This window comes from Rhipicephalus sanguineus, chromosome 1, assembly GCF_013339695.2.
Source record: "Rhipicephalus sanguineus isolate Rsan-2018 chromosome 1, BIME_Rsan_1.4, whole genome shotgun sequence".
NCBI classification, from domain to species: Eukaryota; Metazoa; Arthropoda; class Arachnida; order Ixodida; family Ixodidae; genus Rhipicephalus; species Rhipicephalus sanguineus.
The window spans coordinates 90,365,613-90,393,438 of NC_051176.1; the positions used below are offsets into that span (position 1 = coordinate 90,365,613).

Below are 27,826 nucleotides of genomic sequence, written 5' to 3' on the forward strand. Positions count from 1 at the left end.
GTGCGAGGAGATTATGAAAATCGCCTCCTTCGGTCCCTTCTCCGTACCTTCGGAGGCGCTTTTTTCCCCACCGAGCTGCGCCAACCAATACGCCCGAGCGGCGTTTTCCTGCTTGCGTAAGCGGCCCCACAGAAGAGCTTCTGACGTAAAGCCCGTTAGCACCTTTTCTGCCTATCGGACGACATCCCTTCTTCGAGAGGATGCCGCGCCAGCTAATTTGAAAACGGTAACATCGCCCTTCTCGAGTAGATTGTGAAACCGGAGAGCTGACCAGGTCGGCGTGGACAGGACTGGCCCACGCATGGAACGGGAAATGAGATGCCGGCCCAGAGTGGACTGTTCCACAAGAGGTGACCCGCGTGGCGCACGTGCGGTGCGTTTAGATCGAGATGCGTTGTAACCGCTGGCGGTGTTCGTCCCCCGAGCGGTGCCGCTCACGGCGGCCGGTGCGCACGCTCGCTATAGGGGACGGGGTAGGAAGATAGGCTGCCGCAGATGCGTGCATGGGAGGGCGGCTCTCTAAATTTAGTGAAGGACCCGCGCGAAGGGCGCGCCGCCTGCCGATCATACTTTGTTGCCTAGTGGCCGGCAAGTTGGGCGCAACCGCTGCAGAGGCGGCAGCCAAAGGGATGTCGCGCGAATCTAGGTCGACCGACCTGAGGCCGTCACAGCCCACGCCGGTGACAGGTTGCGGCGCCACCCGCGGCCGAAACTCGGTCGCTTTTAGGCGTGAAAGCAGGCGTTGATGCGCCGCCGCCTCTCTCGCTGCATCCCGGCTCTATCCGCGCTCTTGAGTCCACGCAGAACGCTTGGCACCTTATGGGAAGGGAGCCGCTTCTATAGCGCACAGCGCCATCCTTGTTCATGCTCCTCCCGACCAAAAGCACGTGTTTCGACAGGACTGCCGTGCGCTCCGATTTCATAGTCATTGCACTCGTAACTTACAGTAGACTCACAGTGGCCGCGTGCTATGTCTTTGCAACGTGATAAAAACGACCGCAGCGATTATCGCAGGCAGCTGAGAACGCGGACATCAGTCGATGAAAACCTAGTCTCGACATTTCGTTCCGACAGAAGCAATTATGAGGTCCCACTATACTTGAATCTCGATTATTTACGACCACGAGCACGCACGCATGTGTTCCAGCCATTTCTGACATAGAAAAAAATAGGAAAGTTTATAAAGATGGCGTTATCGAGCTCACCACACCACCGACGAATCTAGGGGGAGATGTTTGAAACTTGCGCGTGTCTTTCTATCTTTAAGCCTTTAAGCTTTGTTTGTAACGTGGCACATTGATACGCATGGTTGTTGTGGTCATCTGCGACCTTTAATTATTCTTCCCACTTTTCAACAGTACGAAATGTAATATGGTTGAAGTAAAAAGCGTAAACTCGGCTGAAAAATATTTTGTAGGTATATTTGTCTTTCAACATAGAGGACGACCATGTAATTAATTATTGTTGCGTTGACTTATGTTTGCATTAAGACCTGCTATGCACAGCCTCTGCTCAGCCCGCAACCACGTCCATCCTTCTTTCAGGCGCCTAAATACGCGTCTCCCCTGCAAGTCCTCTCTCGGCATTACGGAGTTGGTTCCGCCGCAGTACTAGTATATTAGTGGAGGAGCACCCTTTCCAGGGGCGTTGGCATGTGCGATCGCATGTATGTATGTATGTATGTATGTATGTATGTATGTATGTATGTATGTATGTATGTATGTATGTATGTATGTATGTATGTATGTATGTAAGAAAAAGATTGGAGAGAGAACGGCAGGCACAATTTGCATCGGCCTGTAAGAAAAGCATATGTGCGTTCCGTTGTTTTTAACGAGAGTACAAAGCACAGCGCACTCCAAATACCAAGATGCAAGAACCAGATCTCCCACCCACTAAAAAAACAGCCTATTCAAACAGGTTATTTTGAATGGTTTTGCGGGTAGTAACTTTTTTTTTCGTCATAAAAAATTAACTGCAACGAATTAATATTGCGGGGCGCACGATAAAGTGCTTGTTAAGAAAGCTTTGACCAGAAAGCATTTGCAGTGTAGGCGGCATCCTTGTATTTGAACGATGCATATTGCAAACGCCCAAATAAGACGTCTTATGTCTTTTACGTCCTGACTTCTTTCAACGATGTCAGTGTTCTTAATCGAGTGCGAACGATCCAACGGAAACTACAGCAAAAGGTATGTACTACGGCGTGTTTCCCACTGTACTATTCTCAGTATAACCCAACATAGGTCGCCCCAAACCAAATGTGATTCACGACATACCTTGCTTCAAGTAAGCGTACACAGATCTAAACGTCGAACACTATGACGCGCGAAGGTATCGTTATCTCGCAATGACTGCCCTCGCATTCGGAAGCACGTTTCCTACTTCATGTCACGCGACAGCTACACTTCTACGCAACGGAGACACTGCTCCGGGTTTAGGACCTCGGGCCCGAAGGCGTCGCGCGCCGCGGTAGACGTCGGCCAGCGGCCTCCTACGCCACGTTGAAGGGTGGCCCCCTTCATTGGTATCGAGTGTGCCGCGAAAGACCTTGAGGCAGCGGCGGCCGAACGAGCGACGGCTCTGATAAAGTGTCCCGCCTCGACCAAGCGGCGGCGAAGAAACCCAGACCTTGAGCGGCGCAGGCAGCGCGCAGGAAGAGAGGCGGCGGCGCTGCGGTCGGACGCGGAAGCGAGAGCGGGAAATAACCCGCTCCCGCGCGCTGGGGTGACTGAACCCGGCGAGAGAAAGGCGCCGCGTGGCCCAGTTTCCGCGAGACGCGCCCTCCGCGACGTCACGCTCGGCGTCCGGAAAGCGAGAAGGAGGAGGAGGGGAGCGTTACCCTCGGCCGCAGCGTCGACCGGCAGCTCGGTTCCGCCGCGCTAGGAAAAGCCGCCGGCGAGCGCAGACGTTGTCCGGCCCGAGGGGCGCCGGGAGAGTTCGCCGCGATGTGGGGCCTCCGAAAATAGCCAAACAGCACTGCCACCCCTTACGCCAGCGATCCGATCTGGGAACTTCGGCGGAACGCGCGTCACCGGCGCAAACAAACGTGCCCTCTCGCCCGTTTTTTTTTTTCTTTTCCTCCCCCTGGCACAAGCCAGCCGATGGGCCTGGAAGGGGTCCGAAAATAAATCCTCCCGCTCCGCAAAATGGGGTCACCGCTTGTTTTGCTCCTCGGCGGAAGAAAAGCGCTGCCCCTGTGTTGTCCCCTCCTTTGGCTCTCTCTTCGGCAAGTGCGTCCGCAGGAAACACGGCGCGCACTATCTGCACAAGCGCCACCTTCCGCGCATGCACGATTCGCGTACGCGGAAGGGCCCGCGGTGGCCGCCACCTCGTTGAACTGCGGCGGCGGTCAAAAGCGTTTCGCCGCTCACCAAAACGAGAAGCCTGCCGAACTGGAAGGCGAAACTCGGTGCTTCGCCACCTGTCGAGCACGCGTTGTGGCGAACGAAAATAAAGCGACATTTTGGGGTGACCCTGCGGAGAGAGAGGGAAAAACGAATACGTCGGGGAAACGGCCAAGCGCCTTATAAATAGCGCCCCAGTCGCCGTCATTGTCGGATGGTGGCAAACATTTAGGTCAAAGTTGGGGCGCCAAAGCCCTGACCCTCCTAGCAAAAAGGAACGGCGCAATTAAAATAGCGGAGACGCCTGACGCACTGTTTTGGCGCCGCCCCGCGCTCTCTCTTGAGCAAGCGCAGCCGCCAAGTGCGAGCACGGCCGTATACCTGGTCTCCTACTTTTTACACGCGTGCATACGCGAGCGAAAAGCGAAAAAAAAGAAAGAGAGGAAAGCCGGCACCGTTGTTTGTTACGGTCCGTACTCACCCCAGCGGCAACGTTTCAAAAACTTAGTTCAGGGCATGGCATGCCAACCCGGCTGCATGGTTAACCTCACTGCTTTCCACTTCCCTCTCGATATAATCCGTTTACATAAATCCCGCGTTCTGATCTCGGTGACTGAGCCGCTTTTCACGAAGCCCCAAATGTCGCTGTGAGTGAGACAGTTTAACATTTAATGTGGCAAGCGTGCGGAGTAGTTTTGGGGGTACAGTTCGTTATAGAACGCTCGTTCAACTCACTAGTCACAATTGTTTTCTACAAAGAACACGACGCTGTTCACGCGCTTGAATGACGGCCTTACAGTAGACCGACAAAAAAAAGAAACGAAACTCTAACGATACGGAAGAAAGACATCTAGAAGATCGTGTGATGAATGTAGCCTAACTATTATGAATTTCGTGAAAGTTATCAAAGCGGCCACGACGGTGCGGAAACCTATATGGGAGTTCTGCCCAATCAAACGCTCATTCTATGGCATCATTTAAACGTATTCATTCAGGTCAACGCTACTTCGCACTGATTATCAGTCTGCTATTTGCGATTTTGTACCGGCCGCGACATGCGCGCATGCGCACGCAGGCAAAGAGGGTTAGAGAGAGTAGTCAGACGTCAGTATTTGCGAGTCTGATGTTCATGGTAATTTTGCCGAAACGTCATTGAATAGCTGCGTAAGCATTTGCATTATAGTTTTCAGTACGACTCAGTTTCTAGCTACGGTTTCATCGGGACGGCATTTGCATATAGGTAAGCATTTGCATATCATTACGGAGCTCTCATCATTCACTTTGTACATTTATTCGCGGGGAACGTTATCACGCCTGCACTTTTCTTTTTGTTCAACGTTTGTCATCTGCGCTGCCGCCAATGTTATGATTAATCGAAACGTTATTCTGGTTATGAGCCTTGAGGTGATGAAGTTTTGGCAATATGCCGACTGCCCACGCACGTCAGTGGCAACAACGTGCGTGGTGTACACATTTCGCTACGAGTGGTGACGTCATCGCGTGATGATGATCTTTTGTATCCTTTGTGTTGATGCCACCGACGGTAACTTTTTGCTTTTGCTGAGGCGTCTGTATATAAAAAGAAAGCCGCACAAGTGCATTCTAAATTTTGTTGTTACGTTAAAGGGACTCTAAAGAGCAAAACCATTTTTCTCATATTAGTAAAGTACTCTTTCACGATACCAAAAACACCACGCTTGCTGCGAGAAGACGCTTAGTAAGCGAGAAAACGCGAAAAAACAAAACGTGGGCGGCGACACCACTTTGAAGTTTCCGCACCATTCGCCGTGACGTCACATGTTTTGACGGCGCCTACTAGGGACTACGTAGTGCCTAACCGGTAAAAATGAAGTACATTGTCCTCTTAGGGGGCCATAGACTTAACATACCAAGTTTGGGGTAATTTTGTTGAGCCAATGGCGCCAACATACGATAAATACACTTTGTAATCCGTGACGTCACACGGGGAGCTTTCGGCGCGAAATTTAAAAATGAATCTTAGAACTTGACTTTCTTCTGTTTGAATAAACCTATGACGGCGAAATTAACGACAATAGAGTTCTCAGAGGACATTTTATCGATCTAAACCGATTCATTGTTTCTCTTTAGTGTCCCTTTAAGGGCTCAAAGGGGCACAATAGATTAAAATAAATTTCACTGCTACTTACTATGGCCTATAAAAAAAAAAGCCATTTTACCGTAGGTTTCGTGATGTTCGTTAAGCCAGAAAAGGGACGCGAAAACGAAAGACGAGCGGAGACGCCGCACTTCGAAGTTGCTGCGCTATATGTATAGCTTGTCGTCACGTCACAGCCATAGGCGTGCGCAGGGCTCACCATTAGGAGGGGGGGGGGGCGAAGGTTCATCGCAGCCCCCCCCCCCCCCTTGTAGGTCAATGTACGAGGCAGTTTTTGCCCCCCCCCCTCTTAGGTGACTAGGGGGGGGGGGTCAATGTATGGGGCAGATTTTGCGCCCCCCCCCTTTCAGGTTATAAGGGGTGGCGGCCGCCCCCCCTGTCCCCCCCTGTGCGCACGCCTATGGTCACAGCTTTTGACGGCCCTGCTCGGACGCGGTTAATTCTTTACCAGTAAACGCAAGCAGCACTGTATTCTAAAAAAGGAGTCCGAGACTTGACAAGAAGAAATAGGAGAGAAAGGAAAGGCAGGGATGTTAACCAGTCTAGAAGGACCGGTATGCTACCCTACACTGGGGGAAGGGTTGGGGGAGATATAAAGATAGAGAGAGAGGGAAAGAAGGAGAGCACGCACGCACAGAAAGTTACACACATCTCACAGTCATGCTAACGTCGTTAGTCTATAACCGCCGGTGCAGGTCTTATGCCTTCAAGAAGTCGAGCACTGCCTTCGTCGCCTTCACCCGCGATGACCTCTCAGGACGACATTCCAGAACGGTTTCTGCCGTCATCGGTCTGGGATCCATACGAGCAAGGGCGACTGCGAGTGATTTTCTCTGCGCATTGTAGCGAGGACAGTCGCAGAAGATGTGCTGTAGTGTCTCCTCGCTACCACATAATGATAATATTGCGCACGCAACACGGAGACACAGACGAAAAGTTCACAAGGACCAGCGCAGACTATCAACTGACCTTTATTCAATAAGAAACAACAATATATACTCGCTACACGCACCTAATGATCACTGCGCATGCGCAGAACGGCATAGCGTATTCCTTTACATGAAGAGCATTAAGGCATCTAACACACACGTTGCACTATCACATCTTGTTTAGCAAGTCAATTTCGCTATCATTCAACGCTACGGATGGATGACTGACACACATGTCTTGAAGTCTAGAGATGTTATGTTAGTTGCTTTAATGCTCTTCATGTAAAGGAACACGCTATGCCGTTCTGCGCATGCGCAGTGATCATTAGGTGCGTGTAGCGAGTATATATTGTTGTTTCTTATTGAATAAAGGTCAGTTGATAGTCTGCGCTGGTCCTTGTGAACTTTTCGTCTGTGTCTTCGTGTTGCGTGCGCAATATTATCATTATGCAACCAAACCAACTAGCCCGCCTTTCCGTTTTATCGCTACCACAGTTGTCACAAAACGGGTTGTCCGCCATTTCGATTCGAAACGAGAATGACCTTGTGAAAGCCACTCTTAGCCATAAACGGTAAAGCAGAGTGGCATCATTTCGGCAAGCTTCAAGAACTTTATACTGAGCCGGAATAGACGCGACAATGAAATACGGGTTGGCCCTAGACGCCGCCAAGTGTTTTCCCGCTCCCTCAAGTCACCAGATGCTGTATTTCGGACGGCCGCTGCTGCTCAGGCCTATAGTTCATCGTCTGTCATAGTCCAAAAAGACCGGGGCAATCCAAAGAAACCACGAGGACTCAACCTAGACAATCTCGTATGGGCGAGGATACCCGCTGAAGTCCGGCACATCGCGCATAAAGACGTAAAACCCGCGCAGAGGCCCCGATATATGCGAAATGCACAAGAGGGAAGCGTGTTCCTTCGTTTTCTTCGCCATAGCACTAAAAAAGTACAGTTTTTTTTCATGAAATAAATTAAAAATGGCATATCTGAAAATACGCTTCACCAGTATCAACTGCTGCTCCTAGATTGTCCTTAAGAAGCGATCAATCTGCTGTTCGTATTTTATTTGTACTCCGACCTCGCGAAGCGATGGTGTGATTGACCAGTTTATTTTCCCGCTCCAAAACCGTACTGTTTTATTTTACTTCTTCTTCTTCTTCTTCTTCTTCTTCTTCTTATTATTATTATTATTATTATTCCGCTCTCAACGCGAACATCGCAGACGTGGCTCGATCTTTGTTGGGCCTGTGTTTACCTCCCGAATCATTATCGGAATGTGCTCTCACGTTTTTCCAAATACCATATGTAGCTAACAACGAATAAAAATCCCTCACCCCGTTTTCATACCTCTCAAGCCGCGCCTTACTTGAGCCTATCGCATCATCGGCATCCATTTCGAATCCCGGAAAGAGCGATCCAGCATCGTCCGCTACTATCGTATAGCACCAACAACCGCATCCAACGAGATTTAAAACCGTGTTCACATCAGGATCCACGAGGTTACACCGGTGATAGAAGCCTTCCTTCTCAACGCGTCTAGCGTATCACATCGGATGTCACGCATTGCGTGTTCGTATAGCAGCCTTTAGGTGAATGAGAAAGCATGTGCCATCTAATCATCCGTTTTAACGCTTCGTATTCATGTGAACGGGAGGTTGTGCCACTAGAAATAGAACACGAAGAGAGCCAGAACTTGGCCAGACTGGTATAAAGAGATAAGCCGGAAATGCCGCCCGCTAACAACCAAACACACCGGAAGAAGGAAATAGATAAGGCGAAGGCGTATCGATTGATGCACCAGCCAGAGATGTTTGCCTGCACAAATTCGGCCTCATCGAATTCACATAGAGGGTTAGCGTATCGCATCGAGTGAGGCTCGGCGTCTGTTCTCCTTCATCCAAACAGGCTCACTACAGAAAAGACAGGGAAAAAAAAAAGCAAGGCGGGCATTTCTTTTCCGGACGCATACAGGACACAAAATTAAATCTGTGGGACGTAATGTAGTCATTAGGGTCGCCGTGTTCGAATGCTGCGGTTTAATTAGCCTCGACAACGGAGTTCTTTATTAACGTGTACACGCAGGACACGGTACACGAGCGATTCCGCCCCCGTCGCCGCTTTCATTGAAAACAATTTTTTCGCGCAATTCACTTTCGTTCAACTATATTAAACTGAAAGTTATCCACGTGACCTTTCGTCGTCGGACAAACGCCCATGCGATGACTCACCATTGCCAATACGCGCCGCAGCGTGCAGGGAATGGTGGCTATGCCCTAGCCGTCATTCACGCCTCCATATATAGGCTTGTACATAGAGCCGGTAAGGAAACCTACAACCCGAGACATCCAAAGCGCCGGTGCGCAATGCAGACTTATCTTGCGGAGCGACGCTTAATGTATGCCATATACCTGACCCCGCTAGGAGACTACCATGGTAACGGTGCCATCCCTACATTTCGTTCACCCACTTTCCGCACGGCTGCCTAGATATCGTCACGCAAAACCTGTTGCGTTACTATGCGGAATCACAAAATTTTGACTACCCATTATGCTTGTACAATCCAGTTACCAGTGTGAAACTTAGATCATTTGTTACATATATGACCCCCCGAGATTCTGAGACGACGCGACGATCCCACACGAAACATGTGTGACATATCTGCCGATAAGGAAGGGGGTCTTTTACCATTTCCGCGGGCTCCCATGTGAGATATACGCAATAATAATAATAATAATAATAATAATAATAATAATAATAATAATAATAATAATAATAATAATAATAATAATAATAATAATAATAATAATAAGGGAAAGGGGAAAAAAGAGTGATGAGGGGTTATGATGGGGAGAGCAAAGAGATATGCGTATATAGAGTTACTGTATATATATATGCTACCTAAAGGTAGCATATACAGTAACTCTAGCGCCGCCTCTCATCCACCGCAGACAGACCTCTGCTCATGCGGCTAAGTTAGAGGGACCTTACATGCGGCGCTGTTTCCTCGGTGTCGCTACCCTCCGCTTTCCCCCTCTCTTCGCTGTCCTTCATTCTCCGCTGCGCTTCGCGCTCGCTCTCTTTCATCCGCCGCAGATCGTTCGGTTATGCCGACAACGCGAAATGCACGAGCAAATTAGCATCCGCCTGCAATCCTTGTGGAACATTTGCGAAAGTGCGTCACATTCGAAAATAATATCGCTTGGGTTCTTAGCATGTATAGGGAAACGTGATTATGGTCTAGATATAGTAGACTCACTGACCTCCGTGGTTTCAAAACCCCGGCGCGCGCGGCGCGCCCGTTGCTTTCCCAACAACAGACGCTCGATGACATTCTCACAGGCATGGGCTCAGCTTCTCTGGTCGCTCAGTTGAAGACTTCGAAGAACGCGTACTAACGGCTCATGTTTACGACAACCGTCACGAAGTAATGGTTAAGTCACGCTCGTATTCAGCGTCACAGACGATCGAAATAGCTGCCTCGGAGTCAGCTGGATTCGCATCAACTATTGGCAGAGAGAACAAGGCAAAAGTCGCACACTTGATGTCGCCGCTGTCATGAGGTCGATATTGGACGTCACTGAAGTTTATTCGGCCAGTCTTAAGTAATACACGGGGGGAAAAGGTCCCGGATGAGTTACCAGGCTCAGTTATTGAAATATGTTATAGCACATGTGAGGGGGGCATCCATGTACATTATTAAGCAGTTGCTTAAAGCCACTGGGTGACACCGGCAAAGTTGGTGATGTCACGGGAATGCTGGTGGGGTAATATTAAAGCAGCGTCAGCCGCCAATTGTCTTTAGAGTGTCCTATCTGGTGGGGCCGCACTCGTGAAGAAATGTGGGGAAGGGGGTTCTGACGCCCCACGAAGTACTTACTGTGGCCATACATTCCTCAGCACAAGTTGCGACTCTACGTCAATGCGTTACATGCTTATATCATATAATATCGCCGAACCAACTAGCTGTTTCTGAATGCTTGCGCTAGTTTTCAGTGCTCGCCCGTTTCGTGCCGTCAAATTCGGGAGTCACACACACACACGCACACACACACGCACGCACCCACACGCGCACACACACACACACACACACACACACACACACACACACACACACACACACACACACACACACACACACACACACACACACACACACACACACACACACACACACGCACACACACAGTACATTTTTGTGGAGGTGCTTAGTATATAGTCATTATTCAATTTAAACTTGTTTAATATGGCAAGTAATACATTTTTTTTAATGTGTGAGGTCTGGTTACCATAGCCGGTCTCTGCTATAGGAACTGCCCACTTCTTGGTGTAATGTCAGAAAGAATTTTCATTCCTTAGGTCAGTTCAAAAGCTTACAAAATGGCGTCTGTCGAAGTGGAACACTTGGCTTGCCGGTGCTTGAAGCGCCACTCTTGAGAATATTATTTCGGCTAATATTTCTGTGCACACTAAAGAATGCTTACTATATGCGTTTACTATAAGTTCTTTTTGTTTGTTTGTTTTGCTCTCCCGCTAAATGTGGTCATCGCCAGGCTCACGGTTCGGTCAGAGCGCGTAGGCAGACAGCGAAAAAAAAATCATCATCATCAGCATGGTATGATTATAGTAAATACAGTTCGCAGTCAAATGGGTAAGTTAAAGGAAAAGTACATCCGCCACTTTCGGACCGGCGCACTTTTTATGTTGTGTTCGGGCCCTATACTCAACTGACTGCATTATCAAGGCATCGACAGGACATCGTTCAGCGGGTCCAGTGCTTCGCCAAGTAGCTGCGGTTGTTGGTGATAGAATAAAACAGCAACAAGTTCTATTGAGTATCACGTGACATCGGCGTTTATCTGTAAAACCCCCGAATTTGATTTTAATTTTTTAACTGAACGACCCAGAGGAAAACTGACACGCGCTGAGTAGCCCGTAGTATTTTGACAAAAATTGTAAATAGGTTCAGCGATGTTGCACGTGATCCGTTGCTCACCGAACAGGTGATTTCCCGCCGGGAGCACAAACCTGCGTCGTTCTAAACGGCGTCTGGACCAAAGCAACCTGGACCAAACACTCTTAACAACACCACAAGGAACAGCCCATGAAGTCTTATGGCACAGCTGATAATGGACGCTGTGGTAGCTTGTACGACATTGCAAGCACCTGTGAATGCGAGCACCGGTTGGAACTCGGTGCAGGAGTCGACCTTTGAAGCATTGAACGTTAATAACAATAATATATGGTTTTACGTGCCAAAACCATGATATGATTGTGAAGCACGCCGTAGTGGAGGGCTCCGGAAATTTCAACCACCGGGGATTCTTTAACGATCATGTGAACTGAAGTACACGGGCCTCCAAGATTTTCGCCTCCATCGGAAAAGCGACCGCCGCGGCCGGCACCTAACCCGCGACCTGCGGGTCAGCAGCCGATCACCGCAACCATTGTACCGCCCCGGCGGCCTAAGTACAGAGCGTTTGCGAGTGGACACTAAGTATAAATGATGATCGCTCCCCTTCGTCTTGTTGCTGAATTAGGGCCTCCCGGTGCATTCTTCAGTTTCATTAGATGGAACGAAAAAGTAGGAATAAATTAGGACTGCCAGCGAGCGAACAGACGCGACTCCGACACAGTCTTAGCAGTGGCAAGGAAGGAAAAAATAATAATAATAAAAGAACACACGAGCACCGTCTTTTCGACAGCGGGTAACACAGTGGACGCAGGAGTCAAATAAGAGGAGCCCAGGGAAGTGATTTGCTGCGCATTAATCACCTGATCGAAACGCCTCGCGAGGCAAACACACGCAGAGAGAGAGAGAGAGCCCAACAATCGCCCGCCTTCTTTCACCCCTCCCCCACTGAAGCCATGTTTGCTGCTCGGCAGATTTGCTCGGCCTTTCAGCGAGCCGACACGCCGAGGCAATATACGTCGTGCGGCAGCGCGTCCCAGAGGCTTATGGCCGTTGCCTCCGGTGGCCGCGCTGGCGCTAGGGAACAAGAGGAATGAAATGGGAAATGAGATTAGATGCGCGTCGCCACCGGGCTTCCGCAATGCGTCGCAAACGGAGCGACGCTTAGCGCGTCGCAATCCCGAGCACCAACCGGGCCCCGTCTCCAATCATTCGTTCGCTCGTCCGTTTCCCATATATGCGCCGCGCGACTTGTACCGTATATTTGGCCGAGTAGTTGCCATACATCTTCTCGCTGGCTCTCTTTCGCGCAAGACGTTCCACTTACGCAGAGCAAGAAACAAACAAACAGCGAAGAAAAAGGTTACGCGGATCCCGGGTAGTGGAATATAAAGTTTGTTTTCATACCGTTTGTGGGAGTAGACGGCAGGTCTCTTTTTTTAATGTCCGATGCTCGTATTAAAGCTAAACGTTTCGACGTTACGTGTGGTTACGTTAATGTAGATTAGTTTTTTTTTTTCTCGCATAGGTGTCGTGCATGCGACGACATTGCTTCTGTTGAAGCAATACACGGGTAAAGCAATACAGATCTTCATCGCGCATCCACTGTGCACGGCAAACGAGCGTTTTCGCATTTCGTCCCCGTCGGTATGCGGCTTATGAGGCTGCTGCAACAGGGAAATCGAGCCCGCGACCTAACTGACTCCGCCGCGCACCGTCATAACCACAGAGCCGCAGCCACCACTGCGGCCTTGCTTGCAAGTGGTGGATGTGGTGGTTTAGTGGTTATGGTGCTCGACTGCTGACCCGAAGGTCGCGGGATCGAATCTCGGCCGCGGCGGCCGCATTTTCGATGGAGCCAAAAATGCTTGAAGCCCGTGTACTTAGATTTAGGTGCACGTTAAAGAACCCCAGGTGGTCGAAATTTCCGGAGCCCTTCAGTACGGCGTCCCTCATAATCATATCGTGGTTTTGGGACGTAAATCCCCAACAGTTATTATTATTATACTATATGCAAGTGGGTCTGTAGGTTGATTACTTGCTCCGTGCCAGCCATGCATACGCGAGGCACTAACAGTTTAGCCCGTGGTGTGACGCTGAAAAGACAGTTTGGGTCCCACAGTATAGCTTTAGGCGTGACGTCGACATGACATCGCGGTTCCCATAGGCGCGACTATCCGAGCGAGCATGTACGTCGCGTTTATTCGAGCGCGGCTAACGCGAACAGCTCACTTGTCCGGCAAACATTTGTGTTTGCCGGACAACGTTAACATCACGCGAGGTTAACTAACGTTAACCTCGCGTGATGTGCACTTTGAGCGTGCTTTGCAGTCTCAGTATGGTTTAATCAATAAAACGTCCGAAGAAACGCTCCTTTAAAGGGGCCCTGCAACACCTTTCTTAATTATATTGGAATAGTCTCATTATTGACGTATGACTCTTCACGAGTCATATGCCGCAAAAATTTTTCGAATCCGTCAAGTCTAAGTGGTGTTACCAAATTATAGAGATCACGTTCCGCAGCTTTCTCTCTCAACTCAACGCAGCGAGCGCGCGGAAAGCTGCGCGCGGCGTGAGGGGAGGGAGGGAGGGCGGAGGTGCGAGGAGGCGACGTCAGCGCCGGCGGCATTTTTTTCATTTTTTTTTCTCTCTGGCGTCTCGGCGCAACCACGTGGTCTGTGCCGCCACTTCCGGTCGGCTTGCGTCGTTCTCGTCGAGCGGAGTCGATCGCGCTGTGTATCGCGCGTGTTTGAAAACTGCGCGTCGGTTTGGTAATGTTGGGTGTGCACCTCGAACGCCGTAGTGTTTTCATCACTCTGCCAACCATGGAAGCAAACGTGCGCGCTCGTTTGGAACGAATGACAGCTGAGATCAGTTTCGGCCCATACTCCGATACACCGCCTCGTAAGACGGCACTGGCAGACGACCCCGAAGCGCCGCCATTACCGGACGCCAGCATTGTTATCGGAGACACGCTGCGCCCGTGCCTCGGTCGGTCGTGAGAACGTGCCGACGATGCAGTTCTCAGCTGACGAGGCAACACTCGAACGGCTGCCACTCTCAACGGCAACCGGCGATGGTCAAAAGCACAGAAATATTCACGTTTTCGGCACTGCGCATGGCGAAGAAAACGGAACCACGCAACTACGAGCAGACTAGCTGTCGGTGAGACCGGAAGTGCTAATATTAATGTTTGTTCGGTGTTTTTAACGCGATAACATAATATAAACGTACATATTATCTACTTATTGAACTCAAAATTAACAACGAAAGTAATAATGAGGGTGTTATCGTGATTATAACATCAGCCAATGGTGGAACTGCCGACAATCGCGTCATATTTTGCGGACTAATACATCATTTGTCGAGAGAAGAGGGAGCGATTTTCAGCTGACTTTGAGAATTTGTTGTAAATTCCAGGCCGTGCGCATCGCTATAATATTTGGCTCGCGTGTTCTCGAGAGCCTCGACTACCGATCGGCAGCGCTTTTTGAGCATGCTCGAAAAGTGTTGCAGGGCCCCTTTAAATGTGCTCGATGGCATTACTTGATGAGTCGCGGCCTCTTGCGTTGAGAAGCAGAAGTGAGCTTATAATGTGAACGCAGGAGATTCTAAATGCAATGCAAGTTCGAGTTCACGCGTTTCCTTCGAGTGCGCGCGCGTTTCTTTTATTCTTCGTTCTATCTTTCGTCATGCACATCTGAAGTGGCATTACCAGCCTAATATATCGATACGTCTCACTCTCACATACAAACATACACGTACGTGATGAGCACGCCATTTGTCCCTATATATAGAGTGAAGGTTAAATATAAAAAAAAAGACACCGTGTTCATAATAAAGAAAGAAAAAGGAACTGAAAGAACACGCAACGTTTCACACCGGGAAAAAGCGAACCGTGCTTGTGTAAACGCAACCTTGCCCTGAGATTCGCGCTCGTTCACGCGAAACCTCGATTCGCGTATCTTTAGCGCTCATCGATAAATGTCGTGCCAGGTCCCTGGCATTTTAAAATGATATTTTCGTATCACCACCGATATACAAAAAACGTATATCGAAGATATACATTTTTTGTTCAAGTAAGAGGTGTATGACACTTTTGAGTTGTGCATATATATACATATACGAGTCAAAATTTATTTTACAGCGAGCGTGCCAATGTGATTGTGATGCTTAACGATCGATGTTCGTCGTGAACTAAGCCGCTGTTCGTGCGAGGCAACGATGTACCCAGGACCTCGCAGACTCCTCGCGATGAGCGACCGTGTTTTGTTTACACAAACATCGTCCCGAGCAAACCTCGATTTCCTCGTTTTGGCGCATTTTCGCTACCACTGTGCTGTATAGACATATGAGCAGCGAAAGAAAGGAATCGACACCATCAATTTCGTGCACTATATTAAACTCAGTGGCGCCATGCCTCTCTCTGCCACGTATATAAACACACGTCAGCCACTGTGCTGCGAAAATGAAGCCTCATGTCACGCTTGCTTGATAAACCAACTGCTGTTAGTTTTTTTTTTTTTTTTTGACAGATGCAGAACAATATTACAGTAGAAAGACGACATCCCCGTCCAGGAAGCGAACCCGCAACCTCGTGCCTGGCAGCGAATCGACGGGAGCCACCGAGCCAAAGGCGGCATTGCGTGGTTAAATTTGTCTCGGGGAGATAGCGCATAGCGCTCAACGCGCTCAATTGCGAATGGGCGTAGAGCTTGTAATACGATGTGCATCACCTTTGCCCTTTCTTTTTTGTTCTCTCTTTGCGAATGGGCAGGGAAACTGATACCGCGCGTCACATTTGTTTCAGGAAGTAATAAAATATTTGCGTGCGCAAGGAGTCCCAAGTTTGTCGTTAGTTGTCATGTATATAGTCCGATCACGAGCCGATTTGAGCCATTCTCGACGAAACCATACCGTCCACTTCCTTCTGTTCAGGGCGAAGCAGTTTATTCAGACAGCAGACAACGACAAAGGCTTCTACAATGGATATGTATAGACACTGTAAAATAACTACATGAAAACGCGTCGAATCTTGGCGCTGACTTTGAAGGCCGAGAATTGACGCGAGAGTATTCCAGTCGACGAAGCTCGCTGCCGTAAAGTTGGAGCCCGATTTCTCTCCCATACACAATTTTATGCATGTGCGCACGTTGACTGACATGTACGTCATATATTCACTTTTTTTTTTGCTTTCGATTGTTGTGTCTTTATATACCTGTACTGCGTCCACTGCGCATTCTTCCCTCGTCTGTACGCATGCGCATCTCAAACCATACAACCGCGGCCTCGTAACACGGTGTATACGCATACATGTGGAGACTTAGTATAGAGCGTGGTGCAACTTATTCGCGGTTCTTTTTTTTTTTTTGCCTATGTTTCGCCGCGTGCAGGACTATACATGTGGGATTAGTACACTTCTTTTTACATAACTCTTGCGCTGAATTTCGTAACGTACGACGTTTCTATATATTGAAATAAAGCGGTTCAGCCGACGCTTTATTACACCAAAAGCAAGATGGCGCCGACGAAGAAGACGCCCGAGCCAATGACTGATGATGGTTATTTACAGATGAGGAAGGTGAAGTCCAATTAATGCCTACAATATGTATTATTATGTCAAAAGGAACAGCCATCTCTATTTGTAGTGTGACTGCATATATTTCCTTTAAAACAATTACAACCAATTCGACGACGGCAAAAACAACAACAAGGAGAACGACAGCAGCAGTCTATTATTTGATAAAGGGAACAGTTGGCAAGCAACAACTATACCTCTTCGTGTGCTGTTTGCGGCATTATTGGCTGAACGCTTATTTCATATACGTGGTATTACGTGCCAAACGCCCGATACGATTATGAGCCACGTCGTAGCGGGGGACCCCGGGTTAATTTTTGCCGCGGGGGTTCTTTCACGCGCACCTAAATCCATGCACACGGGTGTACTTTATACATTTCGCCTCTCTCGGAAATGTGGCCGCCGCGGCCAGGGAATCGAACCCGCGTCCTCGATCTCAGCAGCGCGACACCTTATATCTACTGTCCGCACAATATGAAGCACCCTCGCAAATTATGGACAAACTATTTCGCTTGTATTAGCTACCCCGTCACGTGGTGCACCGCCACATTCGAGGCTTTCGACCTGCAAAAACGTCGGAGTTCCTGAGTTACAGCGATAACAGAAGCAATGCCGTAAACTACCTTGTTCGACCAATCCGCGAAATGAATCGGGAGAAAAAGGAGCAGGACTGACGCTGGAAACGAACCATTTCACTTTATCGCACAATTCGCAGTCATCGCGCATGGCGAGAGTTCACTGGTACGGGCAATGTTTACATGCCAATTATATGTGATTTGGTGACTATATGCGTTCAACACTGCGGTAAATATTAATAGGGGGGGGGGGGGATGTGACAGTATGCCCGCTGAGGTGATTCAGTGGCAATGGCGCTCCGCTATACAGCTTGAGATCGCGGTTCCCTGCCGCGGCGGCCGCATTCCCGTGGAAGAAATATGCAAGAGCACCGCGTACGTTTGGTGCTTTTGGCGCCCGTAGCACCGTTACATGGGGTTAACAAGCCCACTCTCGAGGGGGGCATAAAAAAAAGGACGGGCTAGGCTATCGGACTGTTCTAAATCGCGTGTACACGAAATTCAACAGGTGTACGAACGCGTACAGATAATAATAATTGCTGGGCTTTAACGTCCCAAAACCACGATCTGATTATGAGAGACGCCGTAGTGGAGGGCTCCGGAAATTTTGACCATCTCAAGTTCTTTAACGTGCGCCTAAAGCTAAGTACACGGGCCTCAAGCATTCTCGCCTCCATCGAAAATGCGGCCGCCGCGGCCGGGATTCGATCCCGCGACCTGGAGCGCATATAGAGAGAAAATGAAACGGAATACAGACAAGGCGGCTGACACGCATCCACTTGTTACGCTAGGCTACAGAAGGGTGACACAAAGAGCGAAAGAACTGAAGCGACCCCCTAAAAGATACGTAAAATTACAGGCTTTGACTCTGGACTATTGTCGCAAGTTACCTTGAAAGCGTAGAAAGAAAACAAAAGGAAAACGATGATCGTGTTCAGTACGAACTACTGGATTCGGCACTGAGCATAATATACTGATAATTTCAGGAGGCACCAGATACCCAAAAGTTACGGAACTGCTGAAAAATTTCAGTACGTCAAGTCGACGGGTCTCTTCGGTAGTTTACAAACGCGGTGTTCCCTTTCACGGGTACTCGCAGATATTGCTCTCTCGCTCACGTTCTTCTCGTCCCCCTGTCTCCCCTACCCAATTACAGGGCAGCAGACGGGGCGGACGTGCGCCTAACATATATGTTTTTCGTGTATCCTTTCTCACTGAAAATCGATGCCTACACTGTAAGCGATGCGGCGATTACGTCACTGTGCGTGCTTAGACGAGCCCTAACCGTGCGCGGTTCGTCTGAGCCACGTCCCGTAGACTTTAGAGGCCTGAGATTTCCGGTGTGAAGTAAGTTTTATAGTGGTCGCTCCAAATTAAAGCCCATCAAGTATGCTGCCAAATCGCTGATCCCATCCTGAAGTGAAGCGGGTATTAATCCAACACTCTTTCACTCCGCCAACCGTTATGCAGAGAAACATGGCAGTGTTGGGTTGCAGGGTGTTAGTGAAAGAGAATATTGTCTTTCTCACGAATCTCCCTCCACTTTGTGAATCTCCACAGAAGTGTTTTGCATATGCTCTGCTCCGCCAGTGGCTAACGGAGCCGTTCTATTTTTTCTCTCTCTTCCTCATCCCAATGCGAGCAGGAAGTATGCTCCCCCCGCTCCTGCACAGGCTACTGTTTAAGATGAGCCTATTCCACGACATCAAACTCAAGCGACGGAAAGTGGACTCGCGTGGCAGCAGCGATGGAGAGAACAACGGCGATGTGAACACCTCGTCGCCTGAGCCGCCGCCGCCGCCGCTGCAGCAGCAGCAGCAGCAGTCGTCACCGGCTCAGCAGCAGCAACAGCCACTGTCGCAGCCGTTGCAGCAACAGCAGCAACAGTCGCAGCAGTCGCAACAGCAGCAGCAGCAGCAGTCGCAACAGTCGCAGCAGTCGCAGCAGTCACAGCAGTCACAGCAGCAGCACCAGCACCACCAACAGCACCAGCCGCAGTCGCAACAGTTGCAACAGTCGCAGCAGCCAGTGGCGGCATCGTCGTCGTCAGGGACAACCGCGTCATCGTCGTCGTCGTCCAGCGGTGCCGCGGCCCCTGGACCTCCAACGCGACGCGCGGACGAGTCCCCGCCTCCTCAGGGCTCTGGCCGGCTAGCGGCTCCGGCTGACTCGGACGACGACGAGCGGCGCGCGGGACCAGCAGCCAGTGCATGGACGCCGGACTCGAGCGCCTTCAACAGGCCCAAGGAAGACGAGAACCTGTCAGTGGTGCGGCGCATGTACAGGCCCGCACCGCAGGTGGTCAGCTGGCCGGCAGGCGCACCGGCAGCCGCTACCGAGGTGAGCCGCGAGGGCTACGCACCGCCGTTCCCGGCCGCTGCCTTCCAGCGGTCGCCCATCTTCTACCGGCGCGCATCCTCGTCGGCCGCCGCCGGCTCCGAGGAAGAGGCCAGCTGGCGCCGGGACGAGAACCCGGAGCCAGCCTGGGTCGACAAGTTGCCGGACTCGCAGGCGCTGAACCTGTGCGTGGCCGCCGGCGTGACGCCGTCCACGTCAAGGGGAGGCGCCGATGAAGAGGACGACCAGCCTATGGTGTGCATGATCTGCGAGGACAAGGCGACAGGTCTGCACTACGGCATCATTACCTGCGAAGGGTGAGCGAACTCTGCAGCATGTCGACTAAGCTGTCGTCCGGCTCACGTGCTTTGGTCGAGCTGTCTAATGCGCGCTCAAGCATCGCAGCGAGGAAGCGCGTTTTCTTGTTGCGCTACTTCAGTGAAGGTTGCCATTAGTCAAGTTAATTTTCTTTAATCAGTTAAGAAAGAAGAGCAGCTCGATAGGGCAGCTGCCTCCCCCGAGACCCCTAAACGTTTCATAGCTGTGCACAGCATAAGCATACTAAAAACTTCATTTAACTCCATGTAGTACAGAATGAAAGTCACGGAATGAAATTACTACACCGTGTATTCGAACAAGTACGCAAAAAAAAAAGAAAAAAAGCTTGATACCGCAGATTGTGTTTACATCGGCAAGGGAAGTTAGGGGGTGACGGCCAGATTGCCGCCGTAAAAGGGTCCTTGATATTACGGTTAAGCGTGAGCACGTTCAGCCGTTATAGTGCATGCTCTCCTGGAAGAATCCGCTCTCCGCTAAGCGGGCGCCGCTGGCGGGTTTTTCTTCGTTGCCGCTCTCCTCGCATGGTGGCTCTCCCCTGGCTTTTTCCTAAGGTGCAAGGGATTCTTCAAGCGGACCGTGCAGAACAAGCGTGTGTACACGTGCGTGGCTGACGGCAACTGCGAGATCACCAAGGCCCAGAGAAACCGGTGCCAGTACTGCCGCTTCCAGAAGTGCCTACGACAAGGCATGGTCCTCGCAGGTACGTCCTCACACGGCTGATGAGTATATAAACACGAAAACAGAGCGTTCACATTGAAATGTGCACCGAATACATCAACTAAAGCACTCGCTACATTAACTGCTAGAGTATACTGCACGGTGAGAAAGAATGAGTGAAACGCAGGGAAGTCAATCCGACACACGTTCGGTCTACTACCCTACCCGGAACAAAGGAGATTGAAGGAGGACGGGAGAGAAATAACACTGCGTACATCACACGCGACTGCGCAGAGAAATGGGCTAAAGCTAATCGCCGAAGCTTGTCGATTTCGCAAACGAAAGCAGCAATCGTTAAGGAAGGAATAAGACGGAAAGACAGGAAGGTTAACAGTTCTTAGACCGGCTGGCTACCCTGTGCTGGGAAAAGGGTTAAAGAGAATAAAAAAATAATGGAAGGAGACACTACCAGAAAAAGAAAAAAAAAGGTGGTGGTGATGAAAAGGGGGGGGGGGGGGGAGTGGTGAAAGAGGAGAATACGGTACTGCTTATGGTCTGTCTCTGTGACAACCGTCCGCAAGAAACGCAAGAACGCGTTCGACGCTTCCGTGCTGAGGACGGTCTCGGCCAATATCTGAGGTACCACCACGCAGGAAATTGCGCGCATGACTACACGAAATGTGCTCAGCGATTTTAATGTCGTCGCGATCGAATCGTTTAGGTGGACAGGCATTGATGCATACGTATACATGCTTGGCCCTTCCCTTATATGAGGGTGTGAGCTAGATGTGCCAGGTATATGTCTATGTAGGTGGGGCTTCTTAACAGCGAGCTGGTATCGCCAAGAAGCAGGTCCCGGCGGTATAACGCGAGGCGGTCTTTCGAGAGGGGTTTCAAGAATGGTTTCGAAAGATACGAAGGCGTCGTTTATGTATACAACTCTGAGGGTGGTGTGTGTAAAATGCGATACTATATCGTCTCAAACTTCACGGAAGCTCGGCGGCGCGTGCGTCAAGTGCAGACCGTCGTTTCCGCCCCCCCCCCCCCCTCTTTCCCCCGCCAAACACACAGGCGCACTCCCCTCACCCGCGGTACAAGGGAGGGCGCGTCGACGAGGGCTGCCGGTGCATCCAAGTGGCGGCGGCCGTGGAAACATCGAGAAGGCCGGCTGCAGGAAACGCTCGGAGCGCGAGTACAAATATAGACGCCGAACCGTTCACGAACCGAACGCGACCGTTGTGTACAGGAAGCGAGCCTGCAGAATGGGGGCGCAACCAGATGACGGTCACGTCTTAATTGCATCGCTTTCCGAGAAGGAAGAGGCTCAGCCCCGGCGGGCGGCAGAAACTGCAGGCGCGATCGCAGGAGTCTCGGTGGCCCGGTCGGCGCGGCTCCAAGCGAGCTGTCGCTTTCCAAGAAGGCGACCCGGTCGCCCATCGCTGCTCGCGGCCGTCGCAACAGAAAAGAACGCCCGATCCGGGAGCGACGTGTGCCGCGCGAACGATTTATCGCCCCGAGCGCGTACACGTGCGACGGTAGACGCAGACTCCACGACACACACACACACACACACACACACACACACACACACACACACACACACACACACACACACACGCGCGCGCGCGCGCACGCACGCACGCACGCTTTCCTCTTCTTCCCGTATGTACCACATCACAGTTGTGCCTCAGTTGGAATACGCATCCAAATGACGCGGGGAGACGAATAAACGAGCTCGTTCACGAAAGAAAAGAAATGCTTGCTGCTTTCCTCTGTATTTCGTTGCGGTTCGTAGTATGGAGGTTGAGTTAATTTAGTCGCAGAATAGGTCGAAATAGGTTGCAGTATATTGAGAAGCGAGACAGGCTCTTTTTTTTTAGGTGTTCTCGTTTCACCCCGCTTCAACCTGTCACACGTGGGAGACTGAGAATTTCTCGCTGAAGAATAAAACATCCGATCCTCTCTGACGACTTTTTTCTTCATTGTTTCCTGTAGGTGTGCTATTCTTTCTCTCTCTTTATTTTCCGAGCCGCGCGAGCCCGAGATTAAACCTTGTATCTCGCCGGCTTCTTCCTGACATGCACAAATAAAGTGAGCTAATTGCCTCGGGCGAGCGATGAGGCGGGCGCATCTGATGAGTTGGAGATGCAAACTCAATTAAGTGGCGAGGAAAGTTCACCAAACAAACGCTTTGTTTCAGGTGTGTGTGTGTGTGTTTGCGTGTGCCCGTTTGTGTCTCTCAACCACGTCTGCTGTGTTTTCAAGACTGTCCGCATGATTTAAAGTGATTAAATCGATTTCCAGATAATCCCGGTGCCAGATACGGTGAAAGATTGACATGCGCAGGCCGTTATTGCGAGCTTGTAGAACAAACATAAAGCTTACATCGAAGTCTTTCCATGGCGGCATATTCGACTGATCGTTCAGGAGACGCCCTCGCAGCGCTGTGTTGTAAAAGACAGTTTTGAACCTGTAATTAAGCTAGTAAAAAAAAAAAATAAAGGAGGTAATTGCTATACGTACATTACATTCTACCATGGCATAGTTATGACTTATCACGCGCATGCAAGCCTTGTAAAAGTACTAGTTGAACTCGAGTTTCGTAATAAATAGATGTATACTGGCACGCTATGCTATGAGTGCATGAGTATCCAGTGATGTTTCTGTTATGTTCCATGTACTTGTTAACATATCTTTACGCGCGACCCGCGAACCGTGACATTAACTGTAATTTCACTTAAGCGGGTGCTTCTTCCGATCGCGCGACACAAGTCAATAAATAGTCCTCGGCATCGTTAAGAGGACCTGCGAGCGTTGGCTACGACAAACGCTGTCGCACGAAGCAAGAAACCGGAAAGGGAAGCCGATAAACAATATTCCCAGATTTTTATGCATCAATCTTATTTTTTCAGCTGTTCGAGAAGACCGAATGCCCGGTGGAAGAAATTCAGGAGCGGTGTATAACCTATACAAGGTGAGTTGGCTCTGGTTCAACCGGCCGTACACGTCGACGTTTAATTTGATATGTAAGCTTATGAAGACGCTCTGTGGTTGTTACGCAAACCTATTGCGCTAGTTCTATCTCGCGTTAAGTATGCAGCATTGTGAAAGTGAGAAAAGGACCTAACAGTAAAGCAAGCTCGACAATATCGTCCGCTGACGCTTTATCAGGGTGCATTTCACGCCATTGATTCCAGGAAGCTACGCAACCTCGGAGCGTTCGCCGGCGGGTCATTGCAGCACTCGCGTATCGACCGCGTAAGCACATAAACCGACGAACACGGATGCCATCTTTTTGCAGGTTTCGCGTTAGAAATAAAAGCAAATCGGAAGCACCTGCCGTATTTTAAAGCGTGTCAAGACACTTGCGAACTTATTTTTTTAAAAGAATAAAAAGTTGTCCGGCGCCTTTTCGTATTACTACAACCGCAACAACGGCACACGTTTTTTTTTAATTAAAAAAAAGTTTGTTTAAGTTTTATGCCGACGCACTTTTGCGACGAGAGAAAACAGGAAGGATGAATGCTGCGATAAAATTACCTGTAACGTCCTTTCCTTGAAGCTGTCAAGTTAGCAAATAGTCAGCCCTCTCATCATGATATTGGAAAACAGTAAGGCAGAACGTCTGTCCTTAATTAGCCAAGCAAATCTAGACGTATCCGAATGTAACCAGCTCATAACTGCTAGATCCTAGAGGGGGGGAAAAACTTTGCAGGATTTTCTCAAGGCGTATAAATACACGACCGTTCAAAGCTTAACATCGAGAGCAAGCGTAGCAAATAAAGAGTAAGCGTCATCTGTGTCAGCACCGAAGCCGCCTTAGTGAGAAGGGGACGACAGGGGCTGTGATCTTATGCAAGTACGGATAGCGAACTATGCCCGTAGCCCCGCAACGTTCTTACGCTAGAATTTTTCTCGTAAGAGAAAATGTCAGCCAATTCCGACGTTGTGCATATCATTAGCGAAGGCTGCCGGCGAATGGTAAAACGCACCTACGAACCCGGCCCCTTATTGGCTTGGCCTCGCGTGTTTGGTCCGTCCGGCGCTTTCGCCATCAAAAAGGCCCCATTCTGACCAATCGCGCGGCGGCCGGCCGCCAAGCGAGCGGTTTGCTATCCGTGCCGGCGTAAGATATCAGCCCTGGGTGCCCTGTTGCTCTTCGCTTTGTATGGTGTCACTCCTCCAGGTGCCCTTTAATAGCCCTCTTCGAACCGACGGGGAGCCTCTTACAAGCAGGCTTCGCCACGCAGTTACCACTGATGTGGGAAAGCCTTTAAGAAGAGAACCGGCACGGAGGTTGTTGGAAAGTCGTGAGTTCCTCCTCTTCGCCAATCAATGGACGCGATGGCCCTGGGAAGAAAGGACGTGTAACGTGTGTAAAAATTACAAATGACTCCAAGTTCCAGCTAACGTTTGTGCCCTTGCAAGACCGTAAGCGGATATTTTTGTTTCTCCTAAGCCGCGCGCAAACACTTCAGAGCCCGTAGCGGTGTGGTGAAAAAAAAGAAAAAACCGACGCTATACCGTAACGACACCAGAATGCCACCTAGCTTATGGTCAGTGACAAGTGTAGAGGCACATATTGCAAGTACGAGTGCAAGCACAAACGAAGAAAAGCAAGTCACGGCACGTTACAAGTGCGCGCGTCAGGAAATATCGCATCGGTAAGCGAAGCTGTACGCGATCTTCCATAAAAATAAACTTTTTAGAGCAAAGGTAGGCGGACTCACGTGACCTTTCGCATTCACAAAAGAAATAAAGAAAGAAAGAAGCCAGATCAATTAATGAAGTAGTTTCGGGCGAGCTGCTATGATACGAGGCAGGATGAGACGCAAAACAAGAAATTGGTGGACGCGCAAAGCGCCGAAGTAAACGCAGCGCTGCAGTGTTTCAGTGTGTCCTTCGATTTCTTTTTGTGCGTCTCCTGCGTGTGCCAACTCAGAATTCCGTAAGGCTAATGAAACGAGCGGATATACCGACACAATTCAGGGAATTAGTAAAACAAACTTGAACATAAAATTCGAAATAGGCGGTTTATTTTCCTGTATTTACAAGTAATATCGGTAGTCACTTTAGGCTTGCGCAACTCTCGAATCTAGGCCTGCGATAGGTAGTAACCATGGCTATCTCCGCTAGGGAAGCTTAATTTCACAGCCGAACCACTAATGTAATTGAGGAAAGGCGTGAAATATGAGAGCCATATTACAATGTCGCACTGCAGTTAGGAAGGTAGACTCAAACGCGTTTTCCCCGGCGGCGGCGTGCCGAATGCACGCGGGCGCCATGCTTGTCCTGCGGACGCTCTTCCGCTCCCCGTGTGACCGGCGCAGGTCAAGTACAAGAAACACAAGAAGGGCCCCAAGAACGGCCAGCTGATGCTTCGCCAGGAGCCGGCGCCGGGCGTCAAGCCGCCAGTGGCGGCCAAGTCCCCACCGGCCGACGCCGCCGCTGCTGCCGCCACTGCCAAGGGTCCCTCGCCGCTGATGCTGCAGGGTCCCAAGGCGCTGCTACCGCTCGTCTCGGCCGCGGCCGCCACCACGGCGAGCGCGACGACCACGTCGACGAGCAGCACCACGACCACGACAACGACGACCACTAACGGCGTCCTCTCGTCGTCGCCAAGGTATACACGAGGCGCGGGTGCCAAGGCACGTACACGCTGCAGCAGCGTCTTTCCTCCTCGCAGGTACCACCAAAGCTCGGACTGGGTGAACGGTGGCATCCTGAAGACGGCGTTGACGAGCCCATCCGAGGTGATGCACCTGCGGCACGCCGTGCTCGAGCAGCAGCCACGGGCGGACCGGCGCACGCTGAGTGCCGAGCAGGCGGCCGCCATGATTGAGCAGCTGATCGAGTGCGACGACTTCGAGGATGTGGCGACGCTCAACAACATGCGCGACCTGCTCAACGACTGGGAGGACCTGTCGCGCAAGCTCCGCCAGATCGCCGACAAGATCGTGCACAAACTGGTGCAGTGGACCAAGCGGCTTCCGTTCTACGCCGAGATTCCGTTGGCCGTGCACACGCAGCTGCTGGCGCACAAGTGGCACGAGCTGGTCGTGCTCACCACGGCCGCCTACCAGGCCATCCAGCTGCCGGCGCGCGTCGCCCCCTCGTCCTCGTGCTCGTCGTCGGGCTCGTCCGACGGCGGGCCCCACTCGCCGCCGGCCGACGTGAGTCGCGAGACGGCCGCCGCGCTGTGCGAGCTGCAGCGCACGCTGGCCGCGCTCATGGGCCAGCCCGTCACGCTCGTGCAGTTGCCCAACGAGGCAGTGCCCCTGGTCGACCAGATGACCGGGCTGGCTAGCGAGCTGCGCAAGGCGCGGCTCTGCCTCGAAGAGTACGTCTGCCTCAAAGTGGTCATCATGCTCAGCTACGGTGAGTACAGCCCCGGACCAAACGCCACCGCTCACGATCGCATTGGGTGTGCAGAGGACCCGAACCAGCGGCAGCTCGAGAGCATACAGGAACGCTACCTGGCCGCGCTGCGTGTGTTCACCGAGCAGCGGTTTCCCAACCAGAGCTCACGCTTCACCGAGCTTCTGGCGCGGTTACCGGACATCCAGGCGGCCGCCGCGCTGCTGCTACACAGCAAGATGTTCTACGTGCCCTTCCTCCTCAACTCGTCCATCACCAGATAGTCTCGCGGGATGCCGTCCCGCCTGTGTGTGATACCAGAGACTGTGCCGCCCGATTGCGCGGGGCCCCGCCGCGCTCGCGAGCGCCCGCCGTCGCCACCTCGCCACACCTCTCGGCCCACATCGGGACCAATTGCACGTGGCCACTATGTGGCAGCCACAAAAAGAAACCTAGCCGATCTCCCGGTTTGCCCGTCATCTTCGATGCGCACATAACTTCGACAAAGAACAATTCTCTACGTTTTTTTTAAGTTGTAATGCATCGCAATGATTCGGAAGACTATGCGCAGTTTGGGGCATTCGAACGTCTTTTAAGATTTCAACCAATTCAATGAAAAAAGAAACAAGTAGGTTTCCCATTGGTAGTCCAATGTGCAGC

The 27,826-nt window shown here is 50.7% G+C and overlaps 1 protein-coding gene across 4 annotated transcripts in view; it reads left to right on the top strand.

Moving 5' to 3' along the window:
- LOC119407164 (hormone receptor 4-like) overlaps window positions 1-27,580 on the top strand; it is a 220,269-nt gene extending 192,689 nt beyond the window's left edge. For all 4 annotated transcript variants that reach the window (XM_049415038.1, XM_049415041.1, XM_049415036.1 and 1 more), the window contains exons 2-7: window positions 19,122-20,130; window positions 20,704-20,852; window positions 23,722-23,783; window positions 26,140-26,432; window positions 26,496-27,187; window positions 27,242-27,580. In XM_049415038.1, the coding sequence (XP_049270995.1) occupies window positions 19,127-20,130; window positions 20,704-20,852; window positions 23,722-23,783; window positions 26,140-26,432; window positions 26,496-27,187; window positions 27,242-27,450 (2,409 nt within the window). In that variant the 5' untranslated portion in view covers window positions 19,122-19,126 and the 3' untranslated portion in view covers window positions 27,451-27,580. The remainder of the gene's footprint in view (window positions 1-19,121; window positions 20,131-20,703; window positions 20,853-23,721; window positions 23,784-26,139; window positions 26,433-26,495; window positions 27,188-27,241) is intronic.
- The last annotated feature ends 246 nt before the right edge of the window (window positions 27,581-27,826 follow it).